At 41.5% G+C, this 25782-nt stretch overlaps 1 protein-coding gene across 8 annotated transcripts in view; it reads right to left on the bottom strand.

The window, feature by feature from the left end:
- The window catches only part of NCOA7 (nuclear receptor coactivator 7), a 156525-nt gene that overhangs the window by 42822 nt on the left and 87921 nt on the right, over positions 1-25782 (bottom strand). For 7 of the 8 annotated variants that reach the window (XR_004383244.1, XM_032862463.1, XM_032862466.1 and 4 more), the window contains exons 4-8: positions 13173-13252; positions 9598-9705; positions 5607-5720; positions 4902-5027; positions 3061-3245 (exon numbers count right to left, since the gene is read on the bottom strand). Coding sequence is in view for 7 of the 8 variants with exons in the window: in XM_032862463.1 (XP_032718354.1) it covers positions 3061-3245; positions 4902-5027; positions 5607-5720; positions 9598-9705; positions 13173-13252 (613 nt within the window). In the remaining variant the exon portion in view is untranslated. The remainder of the gene's footprint in view (positions 1-3060; positions 3246-4901; positions 5028-5606; positions 5721-9597; positions 9706-13172; positions 13253-25782) is intronic. The other variant, XM_032862468.1, reaches the window with a different exon arrangement.

The raw sequence follows: 25782 nt of genomic DNA, 5'->3' as shown, positions 1-25782 counted from the left end.
TTATTACTCTGGCTATCCAATAACTAGGGCAAGAAAGCCACAAAGTACCAGGAAGTCCTCAAGTTATAAGACTATCCCTCCAGACTTATAAATCACATGCATGGAACATCCATGCTTTTTCCAATAGCAAATAAAGGCCTACATAATAGCTAGGCTTTGACAGATGCTTGAAAACCTTCTTTAGTTCATAATTCATTTCAATTCAATAAGCATTTGTCGAGCCCCTACATGCCATATGCTAAACGATGATTCCGACAGTGTCTCTGCTCTGCAGGAACCTGCATGCCCAAGAATGTGTTACCCAACACTAGCATCCCGGGAGACACGAAAGATGCTCCAATCCCAGAGTCAAATAAACTAGTGTCATGTGTCCTAATTTCCATTTTAGGACCCCACACTTAATGTGGCATAGAAACTTGGCTCTTCACAACGCTTGGGTAATAAGCCAAACTTTCTTCCATGAACATCCAAGACCCCATCTCATCTCTCCCTCCTCTGCCCAGTTGGCTCCCACAAACAGATGGGACTGCACTCTGCTCAGCCTCCTCTATTACCCTGTCCACCCCTCCCTTTCTCCTCATCTACCTAGTCCAAGTGGGGATTAATTTACCTGTTTTTTTGCGCTACAGCTGCCAAGCACTGTTGGGGCAAAGTACACAGTGGAGTCAACTGGCATGACTGTTAATGTTTTCTAGACTCCGCCAGACACCCAAGGGTGATCAGTAATCCTTCCAGTTGTTCCCTTCCTATTATCTGTCTGTGGCAGCTGGACTTATGAAATAGCCCACACACAAAATATGAAGCGTGAAGGGGAGGATGAGGAGATTTTACACACACACACACACACACACACACACATACACACACACTTAAAATGATTTGCATATTGCAGTCAGATCATTTGTACTTCTTGTTTTACCAGACAACTTCTAGCAATAATGAAATTTAAACCTATTTTTAACTTTTAAAGAATTGCTGGAGTGCTGAAGTCACTACTAATTTTATATCACACCGATCCCACTCGCACATTCTATTTTGCCCATTGGTGCACAAACTGTTCTCTAGACTGAAAAATCTTCTTCACACACTTGCATCCAAGGCAGGAATCTGCACCATTCGGAAATAAACTGAACATGTTAAGAGCCAATTCTTAACTCTTCTCTCTCCCTCCAGCTACAGCATTAACCCTGTGCCCCAGGTCATTAAACGCAGTCTCACAATGAGGGACATCTTTCTGTAAAGACGTACCTTCCTTTTTTATTATTAAAAGGAAACCTTAACGTCCTGAGCCAAGGATGTGCCAGAGTTACGCCTCCATTAGAAGCCACCAGTGGGCAAGAAATACCCTCCTGCCTGGCCATCCACTTCTAAACTGAACTATAGATTTCTTCATTCGCATCTTCTTTCCTCTTGCCGCAGAGAACCTAATGTTCACTCCTTAGTCCCGGAACCAATCCCTCACGTCCTCTTCTCTGATGACTGAGACTCCAAGGCAGCTGGCCGCTCCCTCACAGAGGTCCACATGGGACACTGTGTGCCCTTCTGTGCACACGACACAATTATCACTTCTCCCCAGCTGTCTCTTGTGCCCAGCAGACTGCAGGCTCCTCAAGGGCAGAGGCCATGAGCCACCCCTCTTCATATCCTTGCCACCCAAGAGCCATTCACTAAGATGCAGTAGAAGCCTCAACTGCACGGACAACGAGAATCCCAGAACGATGAACAGGGTATCCGAGATGAACAAAAGGTTCACATAACAGCTTATACTTGGTAGGTATCACGCGATTTTCTTAAGAGTCTGGGCATATCAATACATTTAGTTCTTAAAACAGCCCTATAAGCTGAAGAATACTATTCATTCCATTTAACAGATGAGAAAAGTGAGGCTCGGGACTGAGAAACCTGGGTAGGTCACGGGGCCATGAGTGGCAGAGCCAGGGCCACCCAGGCAGTGTGGCTCCAGACTTAATCTTCAGGCAGAACTGCCTGGCCTGCCACACCACCTCTTATGCTCTCACTTGGATACTTCTGGCAGGATTTAGAAGATACTTCAGTGCTTGTGCTCTGTGCTAGCTTCAGTGACCTGGAGTCGGGTAAGAGTCAAGGGCGGGGCGGTCAGGCGCCAAGGACTGTGAGAGTCCAGGGATTCCTGCTGGTATAAACCCCTAAGGACTTTGTGTCTGGGTTAGTTCTTTAACTACCTTCCCTTCTTTCCCTAAGTCCCAGGAGCTAGCTTACCCTGCACAATTAGGACCCAGTGCTTTCCCTCAACCTTCTTATCACTGAGGGTTTCTAAAGATTTTTACTTCTAGTGGACACAGAGAAATAGAAATGCTAACAAAGTGACAGTAAGAATCCAACCATCCCTCTAAATGAATCAATTCCCTGAGCTTTCTTAACGCTCCTTCTCTTTTCTCATGGGGAGCTTCCTTCTCTCTCCTTTTTTAATCAAAAAAGGCAAAATAATCAAGCCTAAGGTAATATTCACCTACTTTTCAGAGACAAACAGACCAGTATTCCTCCCTCTTCACACCACAGAGGGTGGTCTGGCCTCCACACTGTCCACGCCAAGCTCGCTCCGTGCAGGACTAAGGGAGAATGTGAGGTGGGAAGACTGCCTATCCTAGCATTTGAATGAGAAGAACCTAACTCTGCTTGACAACTAAATGGAGAGGAAAACACTATTCTCTGACTAACCTGGTAGTCAGAGACTAACCTGGTAACCTAACACTTTTTCAGAGAAACTTCATTTCTTCTTTCCTTAATTCATAAAGAATATGCATTGCTTCTCAGGAAAAAAAAAGAAAAAGAAATGCCATTTTAATGCGCCGGCGTTTTTGTTTTTCTCCTTTCATTTGTGTATGTGCAACCTTTCCCTTTATCTCCATTTCCTCTCATTTGTCTATTTTTTTAAAAATATACTGTACCCATCCTCCGCCCTCAGATTCACATCTACACAATCTCCCACTCCTGCCAATGCCCTCACTTTTTACTTGCATGTAATTCTCCAAACACCTGAGGTTTGTTTGCTTGTTTGGTAAACAAAGAAATCTTTCTTACGATGGCAGGGCATCTTTGATCTTCATGTGGGAAATGTCATTGTAGAGAGCAATGGAAACCACCTCTTCCATGGGGCAAATGAGGCCATACTCCTCGCAACCATTCTCAATGACCAGGGGATCAGACTTGTGAGGGTCAAACATGATGTTGTTAGGAGTAACAATCATGACGCCTCCGACCACCCCCTGCAGGAGAAAGGGACAGGACAGAATCGTTACTGGCAGAAAGGCAACCACCACAACCACTTTAACGAACTCCTGTTGCCTTTCGGTTGACTCTGGGGAAGCATGGTTATCTTATGTGACAGTCGTGTCCCCTTTCAGAGGGCTAGGACAACAGGCTGCAGGAATGCGACCTTGGATACTGTGTGGCGAGGCTGAGAAAACAGAGCTTCCCCCCTATTGTCATCAACCGAGCCTAGTTCTGGCATAGCCCGGCCACAGCACAACCGAGTGGAACCTTGGCTGTAATGCCTCACACGCCACGGTTCCCTGTAGAATAGGAGGGGCCGTCCCAAGTGTTTTCCCACTTGAGAATTCACTGAGCACACATTCCCCATGCGTCCAACAAGTGCATGGTACTGGGCTCAGGAAGCATCTGTCTCAGAGCTGTGGTGCCAAATGAGAGTCCTAATAGTTTTCTCTAAAATGTTTAGGAAGGCCACTTTTAGCAAAATTTGACACAAACTGGAATTTGAAATTTTTGCAGCCAGAGATAAACACAACTAAACTGTGGAAGCTAATGGCCAAACCCAGTAATTCAGTGGGAACTTCTGTCTGAAGCTTGGTCAGTTTACTCTTTTACAGATGGTCCCAGGGAGATTATCTCAGAGGCAGCAGGATACACAGGGCGCCCTATAGGGAGACCATTTATCTTCATACTCTTAATGAGTACTGAATCAGCTTTGTGAAGAATTCTTCATTTCATAATGTATTTTTTAGAAGATTTTATTTATTTATTTGACAGAGAGATATCACAAGTAGGCAGAGAGGCAGGCAGAGAGAGAGGAAAGCAGGCTCCCCACTGAGCAGAGAGTCCAATGTGGGGTTCGATCCCCGGACCGTGAGATCATGACCTGAGCCCAAGGCAGAGGCTTAACCCACAGAACCACTCAGGCGCCCAAGTGAATTCAAGCATCACTTATTCTTGGTTGCAAAAGCTATAAATGCATATTAATAATGTATTTTCCGACCACTTGGAACCTGGCATGAAGTCTCTACTATTAACATAGGAATTCACTTTCTATCAACATGACCCTTTCTTCAGAGGCTCACTAGAAGTTGGATTTGCTTTCTAAAACACACCAATAATCAAAAAACCACACATCACAGACATTATTTTTAATACCAGCATCTCCAGCAGCAAATGGGTTGAGAATTTCACATTTTCCAAGTTAGGTGCTAAGATCTTTACAGAGACCATCCCTTTTAATTACCACCACCCCCCAAGATTAAATTTTATTATTGATCCTATTTTACAGATGAGGAAAATGGAAGCTTAGGCAACTCTAATACCATGCTTGTGGTCTCAGAGCTAGTGGGTAGCAGAACTGGATTTTGAATTCAACGAGTCTAACTCTGGTCTTTGCTATCGAGCGTGTACTATATTGGCTCCCTAGCAATGGACAGGCCAAGAACTGAAAGAGGAAATAATAAATCCAAGGTCATAAGGAATCATATAATAAGTAAAATGCCAGGCATCCAACAGTTGAAAACAAACAGACACTTATGAAATCTACGATGAAACTCTGGGAAAGATATTTTAATGTCTTGAGTAATCTGGAACCTACTTTATTTTTCCATGGAGTCCAAGAGAAGGAAACAAATTACACTGCCATATACCTTTCCATCGGTGAAGTACCGGCAATTCATTTTGAGAAATTTTACCACGCCTGGCTCATCTTCTTCAGAAGTGGATGATAAGACTCTTTCAATGGGTTTTAAGGCCTTTCTTGCTAAGTCAGCATCCTTGAAGAAAGCAAAAATCCCCAAAATCAAATAGAAGCACTGTTTAAACAGGTTATGCATATAAATCAAGCCACACAAGTTTCCTGTAAGGAACCTGTTTCTATTTAACATGAACAAATGAAAAAGAGGCAAATATCCTTTGTCCTTCAAAAATGATCACAAATACAGTAAGTACCCAAATCGCATTAAGGTTTAAACAACAACACGAGCATATGTATGAAACCGTAAAAACAGCTCATCGAATGTTTTTAGAAAATAACCTAAATGAAGGAACTCATATTTGACTCAGGGCTCAAGTTCTCTAGAGAAGGGAGTAAAAGCCACACAAACAAACGATCAGTCTCAGTGAGAGTTTAACTTCATACTTTTACATAAACGAGGTGTGCATTTTTGCCTCTGAGACCTTAAACGTGAACAGGTTTCTTTTTGATGGGATGCATTCTCTCAACTAACAACAAATCCTTATCCCCACCCCTCTGGGGGCATTTCAGATGAAAACTTGTGAAAAACAACATGTAAAATTCCACAACTCAAAAAATATGTTTGATAAAGATGTCAGCTCCCAAATGACATACATACAGGCAGCTTATCATATTCTGCATCTGATGATGAAGGAGAGACAGTAGCACCAGGACTGGATGATGATAACCTTAAGGTACTGGAAGGAAAGTTGGCATCTGGCACAAAAAGGACCTGCAAATGGGAAAGAAAAGCTGAGATGAAGAATCAGGCAGGCACACGCTAGGCAGTGTTTAGAACTGTTGCTCTCTGCACAGTATCATGCTAAGTATATGGCTAAGACCCGGTTAGCCTTTGCAAAATGCCTAGTACCTTGGGGACTTCTAGACTAATCCAAGAAACAACGCTCTACAATAGGAATGTGTGCAGTGCAAAAGGTCTGGGACATACCTACAGACACTGCAGGAGCTCACAGAAGAGAAGAACAAGGTGGGTGAGCCACCCTGGGCAGGTCGTAGACAGCAAGTGGGCCCAAGTGAAACTTTGAGCAGCATGGGAGATTTAAATAGGGAGGAAAGAAGCTTCCAGGGAAGGGTACTAATAGTACCAGGGAAGAGAGAGAGAGTAGCATGCATGCTTCTAAACATAACACCTGCATCAGGAAGAAATGGAACAAATCCACGCTTGCTAATTCTAAGCAGGCCCCAAGTGCTAACATAGTAAGATCATTGTATAGTAAGTCGTACAAGGTAATTATAAATAACCTCAATACTTTCTCTTCTATAGCTGTCAGCTCTCAAAAAACAAGTATTAAAATCTCCCAAATTGTACAAAACAGCCTCCTTCTGCAAAATGTACTGGTTCCTGAAATGTCCTTATGATCTTGTCATTCAGCACACTTATAATGAGACATGTGACATTCTGGCATATATCATATATGGTATTAAAATGATGGCTTCTGTTACAAAACAATTAGCACTAATCATGTAACAACTGCTTAATAGTGTTTGTTATTCACTCTTTCCCATCTTGTCTCTGTTCTAACTTTAGTTATTCAAATCTCTCTTCAATCTAGGAAAAATGTGAGGCAACAACAAAAGACACTTTATGATAAAGACAGGGAAAACAACATCAGGAAGAAATAAGATGAAGACTAATTACTACTGAAACTATGTGCTCCAAGATTACCGCTCATTGAGGGGTGAGCCCTAACACAGGTTCTCAGTTTCCAAATAACCAATGCAAAGGGATGGACATCATTAGTCAGCAGAATTCAACGACCATAAGATAAAAGCCTGCTTCTGTTGAGTATTTTCTCATTACGTCTCATAAAGAGTGTCCCAGGCTGAACTACTTGTCTTTGATGACACAGTGATAGTTCATACAATAACCAGTTTTGGAGGACTGTTCTTTACAACGTCTTCAATGTGAATCAGTGGCAAATGCCAAAGTGTAGAGTTCCATAAGAGCAACTTACAGAGGCCTGTCATTACACAGTCTTGGTAGACAGCTCTTCTACTTACCTTACGTATCTAGACCAGAGGAATGAAGAGATGACATTTCTTCCAAGCAATTCTCCATGAATATTTTTTTGTATCTGAGCTCTTGACAAGTGTTAGGCAACACAGGTTAAGAGTCTACTGTCCGGCCTGTTCTAACGTCCAAAGAGATAATTCCTGTGTTTACGCAGTTTGTTGCAGTGCAAACAGAGATGACCATTGGATGTTGGGGAGCTCAGTAGAAACACCTGCTACCTCACATGGAAACGAGCCTGGAACTCTGGCAGGGGTAAAGGTTGCCTACTGACTTCAGAAAATAACGCTAGGTCTGCTCCAACACACAGGCAAATGGGGGATATGAGGTCATCACGTTCTTTACTGTAAAAGAAGCCTGTCATCATTTTAGCTTAGAAATTTTTCTAAGCATGTGTAGCCAAGCCACCCAGTGAAAATAAAAACAACTTCAACCATGTCTCTGCAAGGGAACTTCTGAGTGTGCTCAAGATAAACTACTTGAAAAAGTACACTCTTTTTCCTGAAATTTGATCTAAGTATCGGAACTAACAGCCAAACTCAGGACCGTCTAAAAAAATTTTTATGCCTCAGTTATTTAAGGTTTGTCTGCTATTGGTTTTGGTCTTTTAAACAACAAAAGGTCTACAGTAAGATTGTAGTTCAGTAAGTTACAGATTCCTTTGAAAATCACCTCTTACATGTACTCACCCAGCCTGACCAGTTTCCTTTCCTACCTCATGGTGACCATCAAATTAGTCTCTAGAAGGGTGAGTCTCAACTTTTTTGGAATCAGAGCAGATAAAACCAGCTTTGAGTTATGAGACCTACTGAGATTAAAGGAATACCTACCCTTGCGGGCACTAAGACAAAAAATTATCTACAGTTTTTGAAATCCCCTTAATTTCACTCTTCTTGATTTCTTACCTTCGTTAGCAAAATCCTCATTACAGCTGGGTTCTGGGACAGCCAACAGCATGTAACTGTATAGTTATATGAGGGGCTAGACAGCATAGCAAAGGCTATCATAGGAAACACATCAGAGATATTGTGCCCCCCCATTTCAGGGATTAGAAAACTGAGGTCCCAAAAAGGAAGGGACTTGCCCATCTCAAACAGCTACCATAAGGCCAGTCAGAAATAAAGCTTTAGGGCTCCTATTTTGTGTATTTTTGCCATTACAATCTGCATATTAAAACAGTTCTTTTACTTCTAGTTGGCTATGTTTATGGACATAGTTAAAAAATAAGGAATCACTTTAAATTTTGTTTCTGAATTCTACTGACTATAGTCTTTAGCCTTGAGTTAATAAATATACACCTAGGTTCTCTACTATAGGTCAGTGATATGTAGCAGCACTCGAGATTATAAGAAACCCCAAGAAGGACAAATCTACTGTTAATTTTCCTAGAGATAAATTTTTTTTATCTCTAAATAATTTTTGAAGAGTTTTAAATGCATATGTATTGGCAGTATGGTAATTTCTCTTTTAAATACTAAATACGAAAGCACCGAAAGTACTAAAGAGTAAATACCAAATACTAAATAGTAAAGGCACCATATACAAACCGGCCAACTTAGGTCCTACTGGGTTCATATGGGGCCCTTGTACTTAAAAGTAGCAGTATCTATTCTGAAAGAAATCAAAAGTCACTATCATGTAGAGGGGCAGAAAGATGCTCAAGTAAGTCAGCAATGAAACCAGCAGGTACTCATGGCAAGCGGACAGTTGTATGGATGGGAGGGGAAACCTGGCCTCAGTTAGGACCTGCCAAAGACTAGGTCACTTATACTAATTGGCTAAATGTAGTTTTAAAGTAGAAATACAAGAATATCTTATTAAATATGTGGAAGGTACTAAAAGAATTTACTGGTTTAACTGACAGTGGCAAAATTATACAATTGGTCAATTTCATTTGGTTTAATAAATAAGGCATTAAAAACCCAGGGGGAAAATTGTGTAGCTTTTACTTGATAGTCCTACTGAATTTCTCTGCTTTGGACTGACTGACCATTTTTTTTTGGGTATCAAATCAAGACAAAAAAGACAAAATTCTATCTTATTTATTTAGTTTGTTATTTTAAGTAGGTTCCATGTTCCGTGTGAAGCCCATCGCAGGGCTTGAACTCATGACCCCTGAAATCAAGACCTGAGCTGAGATCAAGAGTTGGATGCTTAATTGACAGAGCTACCCTGGTACCCCAAAATTCTGCCCAATTTAAAATCAAATGAAGGTCATTACGTATCCCAGGAGTAGAATAAACTGAAACTTGCACTTCTAAATTAAACATTCTAGGAACATTTGAGTTACATTCTACAGAAGAAAAAGTCAAATTTAACTTCTCTTGCTGCCATAGGGAACATCCACAACATACACTAATGATTAAGTAAACTGTGTTAATCATTTGCAAATGCAAAATGCGGAACACAGTTCCTCAGTTCCAGAATGCTTTTAGAGTTCTTGATCCAAGGGAAAGATGGGACCAACGCACATTATCACCAATGTGGATCCTGTGACACTAACAGTGAAGCATTAAAAATGGCATTAACGATAAATGCAAAATTCCTAAAAAGTAATATCCAATAAGAAAAGAATTACCTGGCCTGGAACAATAGTGTGTGTGAAAAGTTTATTCAGTTCCACTAATTTATTGGGAGTGATGTTAAACTTCAGGGCTATGGAGTTTAGGGTGTCCTGGCTTCCAGCCTAGAATAATCAGACAAACAACATTCAAAATATAAAGCAAAAACAAAAACAAAAAAACCAAAAACCTTTCCTTGTAGTAGCCAACATTCATCTATTTGCAATATGAGTGAATGAAAAGTAGTTCTAGCCAGACATATCCTGAAAAAGAAAGTGAGTAGAGTCTCAAGTCTTAATGAAACCACGGAAGAGTGAGGTCTTAAATCAGTTCATTTCTGGGCTTCCTTATTTTCAAATTTCAGTGTCCACTAATTAGATTTCTAAACCTACTTTGGCACAACTTCCTGTATGGAGTAGAAGTCCATGAGATACAATACAAAACTGTAAGTAGAGAAGAAATAAAGCACGGACACAGTACCCACCCAAAAAGGGAAGTCAGGGCTACTTTCTCTATTCTCAATGTTGTCTCTTGCCAGTCTCTTTGCTGCTCTAAAGGCTCCTAGAGGGTGACCGGTTAATGGCTGATTTCCCCAGTGTCAGCACAGTGCCCAACAAACAGAAGGTACTCAAACATTTGACAAATGAATACAATGGAAGGCAAAGAAATGGGAAAGAAATTCAGATTAGCTACCCATCACTGTTCAGTCATTACAATGGCAACCATTGTAATTGTCTAAATCTGTGAAACCTGTGATACACGCCCCAGATGGAGGTTTCTTTCCTTTTCTAATAGGGGGGAAACGGGCCTAAAGTGGGCAATGAGATGATGGGAAACTTCACAGTAAATAGCTCCACCCAAAAAAGTCTGCTGCCTCTGGAAAGGTCAATATCCCAAAATCCCTGTCTAGGGTCACTGGATGGAACTTGTTAGTGGGATGCCACTCTGGTGTGTGTCACTAAGAAGTTCCCATCTACAGTCACAGGTGAAGACCCGTGGCTCTACTGTACGCAAAACTGGCTTCCCCAGGTAAGCCCTGAATGAGGCAGCGATGGGAGACAAGGATGGGAGGTCGTGGACCAGGGAAGATGGAGATGTAGAATGAAACTCACCACCAGTCTGAGCATCAAAAACCCCCTAACCAGATGAACGGTCTCAGACTAATCAAATTCCTAGTTACAGATGACACCAGAATGACCCTGAAGCATTTCTGGAACAAGTCAGTATTTTTAAAAAGTCATTGAAAATTTAACAACAGATGCCCCTACTTCTACTCTGGGCAAAATCAGCCTTACCAAAAGTGTAAAAAAAAAAAAAATGTTTTAAAGTATGTATTATTTTTTCAATATTAGATATTTATGTAATATATTCAAATCTAGGAGTATTCAGGGTATAGGAGTCAGTACAAGACACCCTGAGAATGGACATTACAGCCAGACTGTTGGATCTGAATTGTGAATCTGCAACTTACTAGCTGTGTGACCTTGGGTCACTTGCTTTTAACTTCTCTGTGCTTCACTTTCTTCCTCCATCAAAAAGATAATTACAATTCCTGCTTCATAACACTTACTTCATGCCCAGTGATCAAAAAATTGGCTTCATATTTTTAAGAAAACACTTGTAGAATATACTGGTTAGGGAGTTCAAGGAAAGAGAAAAACATTAACAATCTGGAGTTAAGATAAGGATAAGACACAAATAGAGAAGCAAGCCACAGACCCTAGGACAGACACTGGAACCATTAAATGTTTAAAACTAAACAGATGCAAAAAACCCAAAAAACAAATGAAAAAACAGACAAAACCAAAACTGAGCAGATGTTTGAACATCCACAGCTCTGGAACAAAATAAGCAATCCAGTAAGTGGTTTTATGAATCACATTTTATTTCCAATGACAAGTACAAAAAATAACTTGCCAAGTAAAACCAATCTCATAACCTATCAATCAAACAGGAAGGCATCGCTGCATTACAAATCTGATCCCTTGTTTCTGTAAGTAACATGGGCGTTGCCGTGTGCCCTCGCTGCAGCAGTTAGTACATACTATGTGAAGCGTCTCCTAGCCAATAACACGTCTCATTTCTTTGGCGGGCTTGGGAATGATACTGCTGGGTACACACATGGCTTTGGACTTAATACCGTTACTAATGATAAATAATTCAACACTTCTTGAGTACCTACTAGGAGGTTAGGCACTGTGCAAGATATTATGGGGATCAAAAACATATTGCAGACCATGGCAAAGTGAAATTAAAAAATCACCTCAAATCCCTTCCGGAAAGGCATAGTCCTCTAACCCCCAGAAAGATGGCTGGACACGTTCATAGAACACTGAGCATGAAATGCCTGTGCCAGGCTCTCCTGTGTGACTCTAAAAGGGCTTGGAGATAACTTAGCATTCCAGAAGAAATGCCAGGGAAGGATCAGGTCCTGCTGCTGGCCTTACAGAGAGCCTGGCATAGCATATGAGTAATGAGTAGAAAAACATACACATGAGAAAATCACAACCAGGCAATGGCGACAGCACTTAATTTCTTGTTAGCAGTCAGAGAACACGCCTCAACCATGCTCCTTCATAGTGAATTAAAATAAATCTAGACCCGAGTGTTTACTTTGTAGCAGAGCTGGGATAAATGCACGCAGCTCCTGGACTCCAGGAGTTCGTGCTGCAGGAGAGAGAGGCGTACAAGGCACATACCGTGGAGGTACAGGAATGGACACATGCACAGCATTATTCATCTCCTGATTCAACAATATGGAAGCCTATACCTTGCAAGCCCCAGAAATACAATGGTGACCAAAAAAGGGTCTTTCCCCATGGGTCCGTGAATTAAGGCACAAGACAGACATTAAAATAACAATCACGGGGCACCTGGGTGACGCAGTCGTTGAGCTTCTGCCTTCAGCTCAGGTCATGATCCCAGGGTCCTAGGATTGAGCCCCATATCAGGCTCCCTGCTCAGCGGGAAGCCTGCATCTCCCTCTCCCACTCCCCCTGCTTCTGTTCCTGCCCTCGCTGTCTCTCAAATAAATAAATCTTTAAAAAAATAAAATAAAATAAAATAAAATAACAATCACATTAGTGAATCAGTAAACTGAGATGAATTTTGTAAAGGAACATGAATCTATGAGAGGTAAAATGAAGGGATCTGGCTGAATGGTCACAGGGGATAAGAATGGATATGGAGAGTCATGGGAAGAAGATGTCAAGGATGAAGTTCTGATTGTAGAAATGGGTGGCTGATGGAGCCATTGCTTCTTGAAAAAAAGTACCGAGCCCGGAGATCTAAATGGATATGATAATAAGCAGGCAAGTGACTCTGGTTATGGAACTCAGAAGGAACGGATGGGATGAGACCTAAAGTTGGCCATTGCTGGCATAGCAAAGATAATGTAAGTTACAAGTTTACATGACATTGCCTACAGAGAGAATATGGAGGGAAGAGAAATGACCTAGAACAGGTCTTAAGAAGCTTCATTAATTAATGGGCACATAAGAGGAATGCAGCTAAGGGACAGGATGTGTCGTGGGGAAACATCATGCAAATCCAGTGATATTAACAAATGTTCACACCTCCTGTTTATACTTACAGTATATTCCATAGTACCATGGGGCTTCTGAACCACCATCTTCTTCTCTTTTTTATCATGTGTTTTGTTTTGATTGTCATCTGAAGAATAAAATGTATATAAATGAATAATTTCATTCTCAGGGATCAAGGATAGGGTAATCTACAGTACATTAAAACCCACTTTCAAGGGGCCTCTGGGTGGCTCAGTTGGTCGGGCAACTGCCTTCGGCTCGGGTCACGATCCTGGAGTCCTGGGATCGAGACCCACGTCAGGCTCCCTGCCCTGTGGAGAGTCTGCTTCTCCCTCTGACCCTCACCCCCCAATGGTCTCCTCTCATTCTCTCTCAAATAAATAAATAAATAAATAAATAAAATCTTTAAAAATAAATAAAACCCATTTTCAGGATGTTTGGCTGGCCCAGTCAGTAGAGCATGAGACTCTGTTCTCAGGGTTGAGAGTTCAAGCCCCACAGTGAGTATAGAGATTATTTAAAAATTAAATCTTCAAAAACAAAAAACAAAAAACAACACAACACTTTCAAACTGACTGAAAAAAAAAAAAAGAGACACAACTAGAAAAATGGACTACAGGCACAAATAGACCATACTCTTAAAAAAAAATACTATTCATCAATGAACACTTGAATAAATTATTTATGTTAACTATAATCAAATAGTACAAATAACAATGAGGCAATGTTTTAGAGTTATTAATGTAATGGTTTAAATGATAATATATAATGATACCATTAAACTAGTATACTTATGATATACATGAGGCATTATGTAAGTCAACACCATCCTTTTATTTTTTGTTTTTTCGTTATGAAGTATAATTAAAATAACAGTGAGTCAACAGTTACTCAATTATTACTCAATGCTCACCATACAATGTTATTACACTATTGCTGATTATATTCCTTATATTGTACTTTTCATTTCCATGACTTATTTATCTTATACCTGGAAGTCTGTACCTCTTAATCCCTTTCAACTATTTCACCCATCCTCCCTACCTCCCCTCTGGCAACTACTGATTTGTTCTCTGTACTTAAGAGTCTGTTTCATTTGTTCATTTGTTTTTTAAGATTCTACATATAAGTGGAATCATATGGTATTTGTTTTTCTCTGTCTGATTTACTGCACTTAGCCTAATACCCTCTAGGTCTATCCATGTTGTCACAAACGGCAAGACTGCATTACTTTTTATGGCTGAGTAAAATTATACATACACACATACACACTCTGTCTCTCTCTCCCTGTGTGTGTGTGTGTGTGTGTGTGTGTGTGTGTGTGACACAGTCACATCTTTATCCATTCATCTATCAGTGGATACTTAGGCGGCTTCCATATCTTGGCTATTATAAATAGTGCTACAATGTATCTTTTTGACTTAGTGTTTTCATTTTCTTTGAGTAAATACTCAGTAATGGAATTACTGGATCATCTGGTATTTCTACTTTTAATTTCTTGAGGAAGCTCCATACTGTTTTCCACAGTGGCTGCACCAATTTACATTACCACCAACAGCGCACAAGGATTTCCAGCCCTTTTAGAAAGCTATTTATCAATATGTACCAACAGCCATAGAAATGTTCATTCTTTGATTCAGTAATCTTTCCCTTAGGGATTTATCCTAAGCAAAAAATCCAAAGAGGAAAACCACCATATATCATAACATAACGATTTGTGCAGTATTATTTATAATATTGAAAATCTGGGAGACCAATATGCCCAACAACATATTGTAAGTTGGGCCACAGACTTTGCCGTTTTTATAGGTCAAAATAGGTCAACCTAAGGTTTAGCAGCTGCATTATGATTTAAATTAATTCTCATGGTTAAATACATCCTTATATAATCAGCCCAGATATTGAAAACCAGAGAGACATACTGCAAAGGATAACAATTTAAGTGACAAAGAAATATATAATTGAATTAATGACATGAAAAGATGCTCTAACCTGTATGTGATCAGAAAAATGCAAACTAAGATAAGGTATCATTTCCCAGCTATTAGCATGGCAAAAATCAGAAAGTTGGATAATTTTAGTGTCGGCAAAGATGTGAACTGCTACTAGGAATGTAAGCTGGTATAACCATTGCAGCAAATTAAATCTGTACAGCCCTTATGACTCAGCAATCTGACAGACATACATCCTCTCCCAGGAGGTATATACTTTATAGATATCAGAAAGTCACTTGCTGGAGGACGTACCGAACAGCCTCATTGGTGGCAGCAGGAAGCTGGAGGGCAAGCAAAATTTAGCAGACATGCTCTGGAATTCTAGGCAGTAATTAGAAATAACAAGCCAGAAGTATACACTGTCGTGTGTTTACATCAGAGAAAAAGAAGGGGATATACAGAACAATACCATGAGGTATATTTAAAACAGAGGCACACAAAGGAAGTACACGTTTTTCAAGGTCACATCCAAATACAAGTTTGCACACCAAACACAGCAGGATGTGTGCGGTAGGGAGAGAAATGGGAGGGGGGAATGAGGATACAAGGAAATAAATAAATAAATAACGAGGAGCCCAGCTTGGTCAGTGATGATATGCCATGAACTAAGAAGATTAGCTCTGTGCTCTACATCAGGGGTCCCACAACGTCCCACAGTACACACGGATCAACAAGATCACCGCATCCACATGACAAATAGGAGTGTACTGAGAAGTGGAAGGTAACACAACAACATGAAAGAGTTAATTCATGTGGTACTGATCTGCCTTTTAAATATTTCCTTTATATTAATATTAAAAACCAAGAAAAAAGGAAGAGGTGCTGTCATTAGAGTTCCTTTCCAGTCATTTCTATGTTCAATCGGATCCTTTTATAGAACCAAAGAGACTCTGGAAATTCCTCCAGACTATAAAGAAAGTGACTCCCCTACCCTCAGGTGGCCACATGTAAATTACTTCAGGAGGATGAGACAGACAGTGTTTTCTTAGATCTCCATATCTCTAGATTCTATAGGTAGGGAGAATTTACACAGCCTGATGAAAAACCCAACCATAGTACTTTATGACTCTTACGATCTGGTATTCCATCCTTTTAATATGTCAGCTCTACTCTCTGGCCCACACTCCTGCCCTTCTCTTGTCACTACAAACAGCTGTCACTGTAGCTGCTCTTGCTTTCAGAACAGGCCCTTCCCACCCTTTTGTAAGCACTTCCCATTTCTAGAACCTATCCTCTTCCCATCTGTGGCAGCTTCCAGTCCACGCCTGCACATCAATTGCATAATTATTTCTTGTCCCAGTGGATCCCTGTTAGCCACCAAACCATGAGTTTCCACACAGCTCAGCTGCAAAAGAAAAACAGGTGCTTGCTGAACATTTCAGGATAAAGTGAACTTGTATACCTGAGTTAGTTCAAAAATTACTTTTCCTTTGTCACAGGTGGGTAGGCCAGAAAAATGTCAAACATAGTAACATTATAAATAAAGGAGGGGGAAAAACGGCCTTCCATCCAGAATCTAAGATTTTGAAACTCTTGAGGTAAGGACCATGATGTCTACCCACCTTTGGACGTCTTGTGCCTTAATATGATTCCCCGAATGTATGATCAAACGAACTTCCCAATACAGGTTCAATGAGCCTGACAAGGTAGATTACTGGCAACAGTCACTGACAGAACATCGCACCAGGAATATCATATGAACCTATCAAAGCCACAAGCCATTTTTACAACTGACTCAAAACAGACAGCAAAGAACTATCTGATTCCAAGGACCTAATTCAATTGTCTTCACAACGTAATAGCACAAGGCAGGGTGTCTGGGTGGCTCAGTCAGCCTTCGGCCCAGGTCACAAACTCATAGACCTCGGATCCAGTCCATCGGGCTCCCTGCTCGGTGGGTTGTCTGCTTCTCCCTCTGCTCCTCACCCTGCTCGTGTGTTCTCTCTCTCTCTCTCTGTCTCAAATAATCTTTTTCTTTTTATAACAGCACAGGGTGAAGGTTCATACTGCTTCCTAGGGTTTTTTTTGTGTGTGGGGGGGGGGTGGTTAAGTTTTAAAGATGGCCAGTGCATGTCTCCGTAAGTTAAGGCCTGAGTACCTTACCTAGACAGGCTCTGCAGCACATAGCCCATGAAGCCTGGAGAGGTTTCTGGCCCTAAGGAGAGCTGAGAAGAGATAGCAGCAGCCTTGGGCAAGGACTACTCAGCCTCGAGGCAGGATGGAGCTCCATCTCCAGTGTTTCTGGGGAGGGCCCATCACCACCTACAAGGACGGAGGACTCTCCCAGTGTCAGTGTCACATCCAGCGTCAGCCTCCTCAGACCCTTATATCTACACACATTTGGACATTCCCCTGCTCAAGAGAACCTGGAACAAATGATGGAACAGTATTTACTGCCAGAGGGGAGACCTGGCCAGATGTTCCTCAGAAACTATGAGAGCAAAGCAGCTGAACCTCCCGCCTGCCCCACCTCAGGAAAAAACCTCTTCAGAGGCTGTGTTCTGGAGCCTAGTAAGGAAGAACTGTGATAAAACTGACAAGACCCCTAGATGAGAGAAATGCAGGCCCTTAGCCCATCCCGTCTCATTTCTCATAAATTGCAGATGTGAGGCTACCTGCCTGGCCCCCGGTCCTGCCTCCTCTCTCCCACCCCAGAGGAGGGCCAGGAGTGTCCCCAACACAAGGCTCCTGGCCCATGCATCTGAGATTCTAGACATAAGTTTCTGTTCTTTTCTTTTTTTTTTAAAGATTTCATTCATTTATTTGTCAGAGAGAGAGAGAAAGAGAGAGAGAGCACACACAAGCAGGCAGGTTGTCTGGCAGAGGCAGCAAGAGAAGCAGGCCCTTCGATGAGCAAGGAGCCCAATGCGGGACTCGATTCCAGGACCCCAGGATCACGACCCAAGCCAAAGGCAGCAGCCCAACCAACTGAGCCACCCAGGCGTCCCTAGACATAAGTTTCTTGAAAGTAGACTCCTCTCTCCCTGAGCACTGGGGCTAAACGCAGTGGGCATTCAGGAGATTGTCCAGGGCCCACAGGGGCGCGAAGGCTGGATGTGGAGCATTCCTTTGCAGCCGTGGTCTGTGAAGTCTTGGATGAGGTTACAGCTGCCGCAGGAATGCATTCTTAGAGGACCCAAGGTTTGAGAGCAGACCCTAAGGAAAGCTTAGATGTGGGGAGTGGAGAGAAGGGCGGCTCCTGGGAGTGGGGAGTAAATGTGGGGAGCACACATGGAGAAAAGTTACAGGAAGATCATGCTGACAGCCTCAAATGCACGGCTGCACAGAGGAGGAGAAATGAACACCTGCAAATGGATCCCCGGGAGGCCACACAGTTCCTGCTGTGAAAACTGGAAAGATTGCAAGACAGGTGGTGTTAACCCTCTCGGTAAATTAGCAGGGAGGAGGCCTTTGGCTAAAGTGAACCGGGTCACAGACAGGCTTGGAAGCTTAAGGGATTGTGAATTTGGATGAATTACTAAGGTTTCAACGACACGTGACGACTGAAAGCAGCTGGAAGGGTTCGAGGCAGGGGGAGGGGGTCTAAGTGACGGGCCAGGTGTGGAGGAAGCAAACCCCATGCTGCCATAGCGACCTGGGGGGGTGGGTGTCAGGCATGACAGGGCAGCGAAGCAAGGGCAGTGGCAGGTGGGAAGCCCTCAGATGCTGCAGTGAGGAGAGTGGCCTGACGTCTTCCTGTCCTACTGCTACTCTATTATCGCAAATGTGGTGCCTCCACATTCAAAATAAACCCAAATTTAGTGGGTTCCAAGTCTGACATGGGTCTCAGTGAGCTAAAATCAGTGTCTGGAGGTCCCAGGGAAAGACTAATTTCCTTGTCTCCTCCAACTCCTACAAGCAGGCTGCTGTTGTTGGCTCAAGGTCCCTTTCTCCACGTGCCCAGCAACACCCAGCAGAGTCCTCCCACGTGCCACTTCTCTAGCTCTTCCTCCCCTTCTGCTGCTCTCTCTCTCTCACTTTTAAGGACTCTTGGGTTTATACTGGGCACACCTGGATAATGCAGGATGCCTCCTTAAGGTCAGCTGATTAAGGGACCTTAATTCCATCTATAACTTTAATGCAACTTTGCTGTGTAACCTAACAGGTTTTGGAAATTAGGACACATACCTGTCTACCACAGGTGAAGAACAGGTTTATAAGAAAAGATAAGGGCGCCTTTATCAGTTAGTGAAGCATCTGTCTTCGGCTCAGGTCATGATCCCAGGGTCCTGGGATTGAGCCCCACATTGGGCTCCCTGCTCAGCACAAAGCCTGGTTCTCCCCCTCCCACCCCACCCCCCACCGCTTGTGTTCCCCCTCTCGCTGTGTCTCTCTCTGTCACAGCGAGAATAAATAAACTCTTTAAAATTTTTTTTTTAAATTTTTAAAATATAGGAAAAGATAAGAGGCTCAAATTCAAAGAGGGAATTTTCGGGGATTCAAGTAGTGATCTGAGCTGTGAGTGCGCTGGGGGATAGGTGGGGGATGTTAAGGAATGCAGCACTGGCTAGATGTTCTGGTTCTGAGAAAAAAAAAAAAACAGGCAAGAATAAGGCAATACCAATGTCATTCAAACCTGAGCATCTGTTACAGACCACTGGAGATGGGGTGAAGTCAAGACAACAGACATTGTTCACTACTGTCCTTGAAAGGAGAGACAAAAGACAACTGTGAAATCCCTGGATCTTGATTCCATATCTCTGTATAGATACAGGAAAGACAGAAAAGACAGTATGTAGCCTTTTTTTTTCTGCTATCAATTATCTGAATAAGCAGAAACAGAAGGAGAAAGTATCAGGGCCAATTCTTTACTTGCCTTACACTTAATCGGTGTGTGGGTGTCCTCTCCTCTTACTCTTCTTGAACAATCCATTCTCCCCCTTCCTTCCATCTCTATCATAAGACCATCTGAATGGGGTACATGAGCTGACAGCATAGGACTCTCAAGAACTTGTCTAAAGAGGGAGGACATTTTTCTGTGGCATCCAAATGAGATGAATTTGTAGAGGCAAAAACTGTCTCTTGTCTCTCCAGATCCTTCTATGAAAGGGGCACCCTGACTGACAAGCAGAAGAATCTACTTCCAATGACAGGCCTATCCCTATCCTAGGAACTGATGCATTTGGCTGTGACAGTTTGATGATGTTAACCATAAAATCAAGTCATGTGCCATCTCCCTTATGTCACTAAACATTTTTCTGATCACGGTTTGGTTTGGGGGTCAAAATGAGCTGATTTCAACTAGCAAACCTGATAAATTCTCACAGCTGTGCAACTTTAACCAAGTTATTTGAAATCTTTGTGCCTCTGCTTCCTTGTCTGTAAGAGGACGAGCATTCTCATAATGTTGTTCAAAAGATTAAATGAGATGACAAGCACAGTGTTTCTCTCAGAGGCTGGCACAGAGTAAATGCTTAACAAAGGCTAGTATTAACAATAATGCAGTCAATGCAACTTAATAGGAATCTGAACAGAGTAGGGTATGAAAAGAATTCTAAACCTTAAGCAAAAAGATTTCATTCCCCAAACACAGGAGTGACAGAACATTGATAGATGATGATGAATTGTTTAAAAGAGAAAAACCCAAGCTAATCACTTGGATTCAATGCCAAGGAAGCCTTCAATGAAATTAAACAGCCATTATATTAAAAAAAAATAAAAACATAACACTAGTTAGAAAACTAAAAATAGGAGTGAACTTCCCTTAACACAAAGAACTTTTAGTTACTCTTTGATATGTGTTAAAAATATGCTCCTGAGGGGTGCCTGGGTGGCTCAGCAGGTTAAGCCTCTGCCTTAGGTTCAGGGCACATCCCGCTCTCTGCTCAGCAGTGAGCCTGCTTCCTCCTCTCTCTCTCTCTGCCTGCCCTCTGCCTATTTGTGATCTCTGCCTGTCAAGTAAATAAATAAAATCTTAAAAAAAAAATATGCTCCTGAAAAATCAACAGAACCCTAAAAGCTGTATATTAAAAGCAATTTGCCTGTGAGAAGGGAAGCTGAACGACCTTGAGCGATCACTTCCTAGTCTGTACTGGCCTGTTCCTTGCTAAGCACAGCCTGAACTAAGGCACCAGTGAGGCCCCACCCCAACTTTCTAGAAGAAAGACTCCAGGGTCTGCAGCAGCAGAAATACCCCCAGGCATTGCAGGAGCTCCACCCCATTCTTCTTTTGTTGAGTTGTTCTGTGGGAGACACAGGCCTAAGAGCAATTCCAGCAAAGCTCTAAGGCTTCTGGACGTAACATTTCCCACTCTGCTAAACTCTAACACAGAGGCTAACCTAAGATGATACAAGATTAAACCACAAGAATTTAAGGTCATAAAAATAAACTTTGTCATGGAGATAAAAGCAGCAACACTGCAAAGACAACAGAGACAGGCAGGTTGGAACTCCCAAGGCTGAAAAGGGAATCTCCGCCACTCTTCAGCACTTCGAGACAACGAGACAACGCCTGCACCTGCCTAGAATGTGTACCCACTTGTTCACCAACGGTCTCTTTAGAAATCAGGCAAAGCTCTCCTAAGGTATACCTGAGGCAACAGAGAGGAGCTCTTATATCAGAAACTGAAAGCAAATATTAAAACACCAATATAAATACAAGAATTCCTACTACCACGGTTTATACTCAACTGTGTTTTGGAATCCCTAGTCAAAGGAAAAGATAAAAGAGTTTTAAAAGAGATCACATTTTGATTATTCACAGATGAAATGTCTACCTAAAGAACCAACATCTTAAAACATCCAGAAAATCATGAAATTGTTCAGTAAGGTGCCCAGATATGAGTCTTTTATATTTGTGATAGAAATGTATTACAAAGAGTACCAGGCATAATAGTAAAAAATGAGAAAATGCCTAGGAATAAATAGAATGAGACAATGGCAAGATATATATATGTGTGTAAAGAAATTTTAAAAGGTTTAGTAAAGTTGATGTAAATGGAAGCTTGAATAAAGGGAGATATATATAATGTTCCTAAATTGGAAACCTCATTCTTGTAAATATTTCACTTTCTCTTCAAATTAATGTTTAAGTTAAATGCAATTCAAATAAAAAGAAATTTTCTGGAGAAGGCAAACATGTCAAATTGATCGTCATATTTCTTTGGAAGCATAAATAGATATGAGTATCCAAAATTATTTTTAAAAGAAAAATGACAGTAGGAACCCTGTACTGATGTTAAAACGAATGATTATAAAGCCATAGCAATTAAAAAATGAAGTGAAGTATAAAAAAATAGGTCTATATTGAAGGAATTTAATGGAATACAAAAATGCTTTTATAAACTAGTAAGAAAAGGCTAGCCTTTCCCATAAATGTCATGTAACTTCATCTTAGAGGGGGAGGTTTTGGCATCAGACAGACTGAATGACGGTACTGGTCTGCCCCAGCTCACTGTATAATTAAGTAACTTTACTTAATCAAAAACAGTTTCCCAGCATGTAAAATGGGAACACAGGTGTGTCTGGCTGGTTCGGTAAACAGAGCATAAGACTCTTGATCTCAGGGTCCTGAGTTCAAGCCCCATGTTGGGCGTGGAGCCTACCTAAAAAAAAAAAAAAAATTAAAAGTAGATAAATGGGGATACCAACTGGACTCCCACCGAGTCACTGTAAGGATTACATAAGGCAATTTGATTAAGGTAGAGCACTGCATAATGTGTGAAACAAGGACTCAGGAAACCTTAAGGATTACTATTAAATGAGGTTGTGTGAACACTGGTTAAGATTTGGAGAAAAATCCAGACCACTCTTAAATCAATGCAGACAGATTAAAGATTTAATAGTTAAAAATATGAAGTTAGAAATGTTCTTTTTTTTTTTTTTTTAAGATTTTATTTGACAGATCACAAGTAGGCAGAGAGAGAGAGGAGGAAGCAGGCTCCCTGCTGAGCAGAGAGCCCGATGTGGGGCTCGATCCCAAGACCCTGGGATCATGACCTGAGCAGAAGGCAGAGGCTTTAACCCACTGAGCCACCCAGGCGCCCCTAGAAATGTTCTTGAAGAAAAATACAGGATTCGTATTTGCTTAAAGAAATATGTTCTCTATCGGTGATATACACTTCTGAAATTACTGGCCTCACTCTGTCAAGAGTGCAATGAAAATATTAAATATTATTATTTAGCATCCTAAGGGTAACTTCTGGAACACCCGAATCATAAGCTGTTACAATAAAATTTTTTAAAAGGTATGCCATGAGGAATCTTCACCTCTTGAGGATGGAGAGGGCAGGGGTGTGAGGAAAAACAGAGTACACTAAATATGAACTCCATGTTTTCTCCTCTGTTGACACAAAGGGAAATGCCATGCAGACGTTGTTTTCCTTCCTTTAAGCATGCCACATGACCAACGTGAGTCGAGTCACAGTCACGCTGATGTACAATCTAGAATGCAAGAAGGGTAGGGGAGTTGTTTATGGTGGAAATCTTTACCTCAGAGCCTAGTAGTGCCCTCAGCAGGAAGCAGGACCTCAAGTATTTGTAGAATGGGTCAACTAACCTCTCGCTAGGTATGGAAGCAAACAGAGTAAACAGAGTACTTCAGTTATTGAGTCAGCTTCTGACACACTAGCCATAAAACCGGTGAGTGTGTTGACTATTACTACATATATGACTAGGTTAAGCCCAGAGAGAAATTTCAACTCTTATTGTCATTCACATTCTAGCTCAGGGGAAATGGAAACTCCATGTATACCCAAGTTTTTCTCCTTACTAAGAAACCACAAGACCTAAACTTTTATTCAACTTTTGGCTTCTTTCTCTCTCAGAGCTGACTTGGGGGAAGCCGAATGATGTATAATGGCTTCGTCAGGACTTTTGTGCAAGAGCTGGGCTCAAATCCCTGCTTTATACCGATCCACAGCGGGACCTCTGGTTAAGTTACTCAGCTTCCAGATTTTCTCATCTGCTTAATAGGCTCCTACCACTTGCATTAGATCATGATTACTAGTAAATTAAATAATGAAATAAAGTATCTAACCTACAGGAGACACTCATCTAAAATAGGCTCTTTCATCCAAAAACTCAAGATAGCTTTTTTTTTTTTTTAATAAATGGATCAAAAACTTAGTTGGGTAAATTCTTAAAATTTAGAAGAACTATAAAGACCCATTCTGTACAAATCCAAACTATAAACTGTCATGAAAAATACCGCTGAACAAGAGAAGAAAATACAAAATCACCCATGTTACCCCATTCGGAAAGAACCCATGTTTACATTCTGGTGACTGTCATGCCAGCAGCTCTCCATCTGTATACAGAAGAGTTATTTTTTTCAGCAGAAATGGAGTCATAATCTATATACTATTGCCAACCTGCTTTCCTACCATAACAGTATTTTGTGAAAATTTCCCAGTGTTTTTCTTTTTTTCTAAAAAATTTTACTTATTTATTTGACAGACAGAGATCAAAAGTAGGCAGAGAGGCAGGCAGAGAGAGAGAGGGGTAAGCAGACTTCTCGCTGAGCAGAGAGCCCAACGCGGGGCTCAATCCCAGGACCCTGAAATCATGACCTGAGCCGAAGGCAGAGGCTTTAACCCACTGAGCCACCCAGGTGCCCCTCCCACAGTGTTTTTCTACATCATTTAGAAACAGCACACAGGGGAGCCTGAGTGGCTCAATGGGTTGAAGCCTCTGCCTTCGGCTGGGTCATGGTCTCAAGGTTCTGGAATCGGCCCCGCGTCTGGCTCTCTACTCGGCCGGGAGCCTGCTTCCTCCTCTCTCTCTCTCTCTCTGCTTGCCTCTCTGCCTACTTGTGATCTCTCTCTCTCAAAATAAATAAAATTTTAAAAAAATAATAAAAATAAAAAATAAAAACAGCACACAGTCTTCCATCTTTTTTTTTTTTTAAAGATTTTATTTATTTACCCGACAGACAGAAATCACAAGTAGGCAGAGAGGCAGGCAGAGAGAGAGGAGGAAGCAGGCTCCCCGCTGAGCAGAGGGCCCGATGCGGGGCTCGATCCCAGAACCCTGGGATCATGACCCGAGCCCAAGGCAGAGGCTTAACCCACTGAGCCACCCAGGCACCCCACACAGTCTTCCATCTTATGTCATCTATGTTATTTTTATTTTCCCACTATTTAAAACAATACAATGAAGAAGATGTAGTATATTTCTATAATAGAATACTATTGAGCCATAAAAAAGAATGGAATCTTGCTATTTGCAACGACACGGATGGAACTAGAGAGTATAATGCTAAATGAAATAAATCAGACAGAGAAAGACAAATACCATGATTTCACTCATATGCGGAATTTAAGAAACAAAACAAGTGAGCAAAGGGGAAAAAACAGAGGGTAGAGGACTGGGGGGATGAGTTAAATAGGGGATGCTGATGAAAGAGTGCACCTGTGATGAGCACCGGCCCATGTATGGAACTGTTCAACTACTTTATTGTACACCTGAAACTAATGTAACATTGCATGTTAACTGGAATCAAAATAAAAACTTAAAGAATAAACAAACAAATAAATGTAGGAACAAAATAAATAATAAACAATGAAATGATAGTCACTGCATTTAAATCTTCTGATATGCTCATGACTGGTTTCTTAGGGTGAATTTCTACAAAAGTACTGTTGGGTCCAAAGGTATGGAAAAGGTAAGTCTCTTGACAATAATGGTTACTGCCTTCTAGAAAGATCTGACCACATCACTCTCC

Source organism: Lontra canadensis, unplaced genomic scaffold (genome assembly GCF_010015895.1).
Source record: "Lontra canadensis isolate GAN:19392208 unplaced genomic scaffold, GSC_riverotter_1.0 scaffold23, whole genome shotgun sequence".
Taxonomy (NCBI): domain Eukaryota; kingdom Metazoa; phylum Chordata; class Mammalia; order Carnivora; family Mustelidae; genus Lontra; species Lontra canadensis.
This window is presented reverse-complemented; position numbering and strand designations above follow the sequence as displayed.